The 7,157-nt window shown below is 44.3% G+C and overlaps 1 protein-coding gene across 1 annotated transcript in view; it reads left to right on the forward strand.

The window, feature by feature from the left end:
* The window catches only part of HUS1 (HUS1 checkpoint clamp component), a 17,298-nt gene extending 10,141 nt beyond the window's left edge, over positions 1–7,157 (forward strand). The window contains exons 6-8 of the mRNA XM_003797749.3: positions 1,044–1,143; positions 2,794–2,913; positions 5,404–7,157. Of these exons, the coding sequence (XP_003797797.1) occupies positions 1,044–1,143; positions 2,794–2,913; positions 5,404–5,486 (303 nt within the window). The 3' untranslated portion in view covers positions 5,487–7,157. The remainder of the gene's footprint in view (positions 1–1,043; positions 1,144–2,793; positions 2,914–5,403) is intronic.

The following is a 7,157-nucleotide window of genomic DNA, read 5'->3' on the forward strand; positions in this document are numbered from 1 at the left end:
CGGGTACCTGTCTGCTCTTCCCATCTCGGTTTCTCCTCACTGTGCTCCCGGGTACCTGTCTGCTCTTCCCATCTCGGTTTCTCCTCACTGTGCTCTCCCTGGTGCCTGTTTGCTTTTCTTCTTTGTAGTTTAGATCCCATTTTTGAAATTTTTCCTTACATTTCTCACTATTTCCTGAGCCTTGTCATCTCTGCTTTTAGGTGAGTATGTTGTCTGGTTTCAGCTCCGAGCTCCCCTAATTCTGATTTATGCTGTTATTTAATGGCTTCTGTTATTGTTAGTTTCTTTCAGTCCATCTTGAAATAATAGCTCACCCTCAGCATCTGCTGTGGGAAATGCTTTTAGGTTTCTAAGTATGCCGCAGGGCATTAGTATTCGTTTCTTTTTTTCAGATATCTCTGTGTAGATTTCAGCTGCAGTCTTTCTGTTACTTATGTTGTTGCTGTTGTTACAGATGGTTTTTTGGAGGGTGTCTCCTGGTTAGTGTGGGAGTGGCCAGGATAGTTATCTGACTTTATCACTCTAGGGTTCTCTGTTCTTTATAACTACAAAATACAAAACCATACAGCTTGCCCTGCCGCTACCTTCCAGGACTTTCTGTCTGCCCCCTTTCTCCTCTCTTTCATTTAAACCTTCATTTCTGTGTCTGTCCTATCCCGCTGGGATTCTTACTTCCCACGGTTCCCCCTCAAGGCTGGGCTCTCTGCTGTTTTAAGGGAGCTCCCTCGGCTCTGCCCAGGCCTCCCAGGAATCCCACCTCCTTGCCTCAGTCTCCTCCCAGTCCATTGTTTTCACTTATCCAGAGTTCCAAACTCTGGGGTGGGGGGACCTCTCCTTTGGAGGCTTGGGGGTTTCTGAATTCTTGGCTCTCAGGCCCTATCGTGGCTGTCTGTGTCTATGCCAGCTGAGCCTTGATGCCCTCTGAGGTATTCTGAGGATTTGTGGGGTGCCTTGTCACCTGGTGTTGTGGAAGTGGAAACCCATGGGTTCCCCCCAGCCTTTGCCTTCCTTTTCTAAAACCGTATAAAATAATCAATTTGCAGGTTATTGAAGCAAACCTAAATGGAGAATTGAACTTGAAAATAGAAACTGAATTAGTGTGTGTCACAACTCATTTTAAAGATCTTGGAAATCCTTCATTAGGTAAGTTTTGTAGTAAGTTATATTTTGCTTTTGATAAATTAATTGTTGGATTTAGTGTACCTTCTGAGGTGTGCTAATGTATAAAGGTTGAAATTTGGTTGGCTTTGTTTCACACTTGGGGAGAGAATAAAGGAGGTGACTTACCTGTCCCCGCAGCTTAGTGGAACAGTAGCCAGGGGAGTGAGAGGCTGTGTCACTAAGCGGCTGGGCAATCCATGCAGGGTCTTGCTCCCCTCTGCAGTTCAGGTCACATTAAATGGCCTCTAGGATCCCTTCCCGCTCTTCAGTTCCCATTCTTCTCCTGAAGTCTCCATGTTCTCACCTGGAGTGGAGTCAGGAAGGTAGATATGTTTCTTATCTTCTCCTCCTTTAGTCACTTCAATACTTAGATAAAATCTGGTCTCACTTGATCACATTTTTCATATCATACCGGGTAATAAGGGACATTGGAGTTGGCTGAGTAAGCAGTGAGGGGAGGTGGTGATTGACAGCTGGCTGAGTCTACCTCAAAGGGAGTTAGAACTGTGGCCCTGGAGCTCGCAGTGGGGGGTCACTGCAGTCATGGAAGGGCTGCCTGAGCTGGAAAGCAGGCAGAGGGCCAGGTAAAAAATACCTGCTGGTGATGTGAACGTCATTTTATGTTACATGTGTTCCAAAACAGACAAAACAAGGCCTCTGTCACTTTTAGAATTAAGATTTCTTACTATGAGCTTGCTTGAAAATCCATGCATTATCTAGCACAGTGCTCCAGAGGCTTCTCACTTCCTGGTGAGGGGCATACTGTCCGGCAGAGTTAAATGCATATGCTTCAGGCTGGACAACACTGTGTGAAGTCACTCGTTTTGTGTCACTGGTTTTGTTTCCACCCACAAGGTAGGACTTAACTTTGGTACTATCCTAGAACTTGAAAGGATGTTTTCCCATTCCACTTGAGAATAATGAGCCTTACATTAGTTTATACATAATACACACTTCAGCTCTTCAATACACAGTGAGTACCAGTAAATACAATTTTCTTGGACCTTAAGTGAGAGATTGAGTCATATTTTCAATCCCTGTAAGTGATCCCTGGAAATTATTATAGTCTTTTAAACAGTTAGGACCTAATAAATACATTTACAAGTTATAATTTTTTCTAGGATTCTAAAATCAGTGGTAAGGGGAATCATTTGTTTAAGTACAATGCATTACACATCTCTAGGTTTCCTGTTGTTACTGAAATTTCTTTCTTTAGTAGGTCATTGGTCACAGGGATTCAAAGAATAAACCCATGGACCACAGATCAGTGATGAGATAGGATTTATTGGACAGAAAGGAATACAGAAGAAGTAAAAAGCACCAGAGCTTCTGGCAGAAGGAAAGACCTAAGTGAGAAGTCTCTATGTGGGACCTTTGTCTAGGGCTGTAAGGTCTTGAGAATTACCTTTGGCCAGGACATGGTAGATGGAAACACTTTTTTAGTGTTAATGAGTGTGATTGATATATAATGAATCTAGTCCCTCCAGTTTGCAGCAAAAGGTCAGGGTGTTTCTTTCATGAAATTGCCCAGGCCTAGGAAAACTGGGGTCCTTGTCCAGCCTTGAATGGGGGAACCCTGTATCACTTTTATATTCCAAGATGTTGCATGTAAGAACATTCATGTCATTTCAGCCTCTGAAAATGCCTCACAAGACAGAAACCCAGAACAAATGGCTGAAGTACATTTAGATATTAAGAAGCTCCTACAATTTCTTGTTGGACAGCAAGTAAACCCAACGAAGGCTTTATGCAGTAAGTTTGCGTCTCTCTTTTTTCTCATTTTAGATATGTTAGTCAACACTAGTCTAATAGATTGCATGCAGTCTCATAAATGCAAAAATAAATCAGTTAAGTGGATTCTAGCTTTCTAGGACAGTCAGGTTTTCTGAATTTTCTCAAACTCAGAAGTACCTAAAGGTGGCAACAGAGAGACAACCCTTGGGCACTCTGTTCACTTCTGGAGACCTGCAGCCACACTGGGTTGGCAGATGAGTTACGGGTACCTGGAGGGGTGATGTCAGGAGAATGGGCGTGGAGCATATCTTGTTCCCATGTCCATCTCACGTAATGGAGTCGGGATCCCAGATACTGTTTTGCTTAGATATAACTTTTGCTCTTGATTCTTACTTCCTTTCTGTGTCTACTCTGACCCGTGCTCACTGCCCCGTCTCTCTCTGGGCTGCTGATTGTGAACAGTTGTCTCCTCTCGGTCCTGACTTGGCCCTGTCTTCTGAGGTTATACACGTGCTCTGGCCCTCTTCATCAACTGACTATGCATGGGAAAAGTTACTTGCCAAGAGCTTTTCAAGGCTTTTTTCCCTTCCTTGCTACTAAAATCACAGCAACCTAAAAGAAACTGTGGCTTAGATTTGAAGTTCCATCTTTTGTGGAATAGCTCCCAAGTTGAGCTCTCAGCTACAAGAGATCAGAGTTGAGAAGGAGGATGGCCTAGGACCGTATCCCTCATGACTTTCAGATCTTCAGCATCCTGTAAAGAAGGAACAGAAAATTCTAGGCAGCTGTGTCCAGGACCAACCCTTTTGGGTGAGGGACACAAAGAGAAAGGAGAGGAGAGACCATAGCAAGGGTGCTGGACGTTAGGGAATCAGAGAAGGCAACAGATGGAGTAAGGGGCACAGAAGAGTTTGCTAGGATGCAGCGGCTGGGGGGAGGGAAGAAGCTGGAATAGTGTGGATCTGGGAGAATCCTGGGGTGAGGTAGCTGTGTCCATCTGTGTGTAGTTTGAGAAACTGTGAACAATGGTCATGTTCTTAGGGCTGAGTAGGGGGGAACTACACTGAAGTGCAGGGTCTCTAAGAGTGGAAGATGGTATTTCTCAAAACCTTGTTGTGCGTGGACATTTTGTGAAGGAGACTCCTTGTTCATAGCTCTGGACCAGGCCTTGTGGCTGCATTTCTGACAAGGTCCTGGATGATGCCTGGGCTCTTGATCCTGACAAGCACAGTGTGAGTAGTGAGAGTGTGAAACAGCCTTCCTCTCTGCAGTGTGGAACCTCAGGGCAGGAGGGGCTCTGAGCTGCCCTGCATCAGCCCTTGAACTTGGCATTTTTGAGGCTTCTACTCAGTGCTGATAAAGAACATGGAGGAGTTCTCAGCCATAAGGGTGGCAGACTGGGCCGTGGGGGCTCTCTGAAAGTTTACTTTGCCATGCTTGAGGGTAGGAAAGAAATGTGGACCAACAAATTATGATGTAGCAAAGCTACAAAGAAAAAAAAAATCCCATGCTGAACTTCTCACACCTTTATCTTTTCCAAACATCCTTTTCTGTCTTTGTCAGCCTCCATCAGCTGTCACTTCCTCTAGGATGGGTCTCTGCCCCCTCAGTTTCCACTGCTCCCCTGTGCCTTTGCACTACCTCTCCTGAAGAGCACGTGTCTTCCTGCTTATCTTTCATGGTCCCTTTCCCAACCTCTGATTTTCCTGGGATTGGTCTCTGTCTCTGGAGGCTGCTGGCCTGCACGTTCTCATCACATTTCCTATAGAGCTGTGCTCCTCGGTTGCTAGGCTGTGGTTTCTCATCTCACAGTCACATTTCCTGTAGAGCCATTCTCAGCTGCTAGGTCTAGCTCCCATGGCTCCTTCCGTGCTCCCAGTGGTTGTCACACCACATCTTTGCTGCTTTGCTTGGCCTTGTGCCCAAAGCCTTGGATTTTACCCATTACACAGCAAAGTGCCTGGTTGTGGCTTTCGTGGCGTTTGCGGAGCTGTTGAAACACAGGCCCCCCTCCTGCACTCTGGAGTGTGACTCAGGCTGTCCTAGGTGTCGGGGGTTCCTGGGGATTAGCTCTTCTCAGCACAGTTCCACCACTTACTGGTGAGAAACTGCCTTTCTCTAAAGCAGTGGTTCTCAACCTTCCTAATGCTATGGCCCTTTAATACAGTTCCTGTGGGTTGCAACCCACAGGTTGAGAACCACTGGTCTAAAGGACACTGATTTGGCTAAATAGGGTTGCGAGGAAGCCAGCCTGCTAAATGTTTCACCAAGTGCCTGGGCGGCTTTACCTTCTCTCTGTCATTAGCACTGGGGGAGCTGCCTGGGCTACAGCAGTGATTTGGCCTTAGCTGTCACAGTGAGAGCGAGAGGCTAGGGCTTCCGCTGCTGCCTTAGAGAAAACAGACACCTAAAGCAGGAGGCATGGGTGGGAAGGCTGTCCTGAAGAGAGGGGGTGGAAATGTGTGTGTTGCACTAGGTCTTTAAAATAATAGGCTTTTCTTTCCCCAGATATTGTGAGGAACAAGATGGTGCATTTTGATCTGCTTCATGAAGATGTCTCCCTTCAGTATTTCATCCCAGCACTGTCCTAGCACCCTCTTGCCAGACTGGGCAGCGCAGAGACTGACTGGATGGGGAGAGACCATGGGTCATATGTTCTGTGTCATTTGTCTGTGTCCTCCTAGTGCCACAAGTCCACACACTGTACTTATTTCTTTCTCTATAATATTTTAAGTAAAAATAGGATTAATGAAGAACTATTGGATAGACATAATATTTCATAGTACTCATGTCTGTTTTGTTTTTAAGACATTGAAAAGAAAAGCTAGAATGTATTTATTCAGACTTTTAATAACGTTTCATAGCGTTTCTTACTGAAGTTGTGAAACATGCTCATGTAGTTAACAGTGGTGCAGTAGCCAAGTTTGCAGATGTCTGCTGACCTTGGTACTTTCCCAGGGCACAGTCTGTGGCTCGCACTGTGAGTAGTGGGCAGCTGATGGCTCTTGCATCTCATCATCCTTAACTCTCCTTGCTTCCATCCCTCGGATGGCCCCATGGTCATCTCACCTCTGGCCTTGGTTACTCAGAGCATTGCAGGATGTCACAGCTATCGCATTTAGAGCCTTATTCTGACTTGCTGAAGAACCAAGTCCTTCTGGATGCTGGGGTGCCGCCAAGCCAAGCTGCCCTTGTCTGGGAGTCTTCCAGCTGCTCCTCCCAGGTGCTCCCTGGGGCCACTTTGGATCTTTGGTTACAATTCTTTGGATTTCTTCTGTAGTGCACTGGCCCTGTCATTCTGGAGAGAATACCTTTCTGTTTAGAGAAGAAGTAAACAGTTTCTAAGTTAGCATCTGTGCCAAGTGATGAGAGCATATTTCTGTTTATATATCAAAGCCAGTTCTTACTGATGGATGTGCTTTGTCATTATCCATGAAGTATATTCCATCGTATTTCCAATTATAATTAAGTTTCCCTTGCCCTGCGGAGGGAGACGCCATAAATATTATTTAGCGCCATATTACAAAGTCAAGAACTAAGTTGTTTAGGATAAGATGAAGAAATAGAAAACCAAAACAAATGAAAATTCGTTTTTTGGCTTTTTCATACTATTTGGTAAAACCAATGCATTTGAATGACTTGATGTTTAATAATGTTAGCTTAAATAAGACGGAATATTTTGTTAAACCAGCACTTTAAACATAGAACATATCATTTTTAATTTTTAAAGCCTCTGTTCCCTCTTTGGTTTGTAACAAAATTAATTCTAGCTACAGTAGTAAAACCTAAAAATCGGGATACAAAATGAAACAATACTTGAAAATAGTTTTATAAAACTTACATTTCCATTAAAGAAAATGTGTTTAGCAATTTAACCATTTACTCTTTGTAATGTTTATTGTCAAATGTGTAGTATGCCTGATTTTGATGATCCTTTCCGTGGCTCAGGACTTTCTGTACATAGCTGGAGACACCCTAGTTGAGACCCGGGAAGCTGGGTTGTCCTGTCCTCGTCGCAGTGCTGCATCTACCAGCTCGTGCCCCTCTGCATCTGACAGCTACTAAGCGGTGATGGAGGGAGCCGATAGGAAACCACAAGCTCATGGCAATGGGCAGCACTGTTTGACTTGATGATCTACCAAGGTAAAAGTTTTAGGTCAAGAAATAGCAATATATTAAAAGGAATGAATATGATTTGAAAAATTGACATATCTCAAAATGTTCAGATCTATTTTTATTAATAAATAGCTTTCTGGATTTTA

Source organism: Otolemur garnettii, unplaced genomic scaffold, assembly GCF_000181295.1.
Source record: "Otolemur garnettii isolate 467f Iridium unplaced genomic scaffold, OtoGar3 scaffold00123, whole genome shotgun sequence".
In the NCBI taxonomy this organism is placed as follows: domain Eukaryota; kingdom Metazoa; phylum Chordata; class Mammalia; order Primates; family Galagidae; genus Otolemur; species Otolemur garnettii.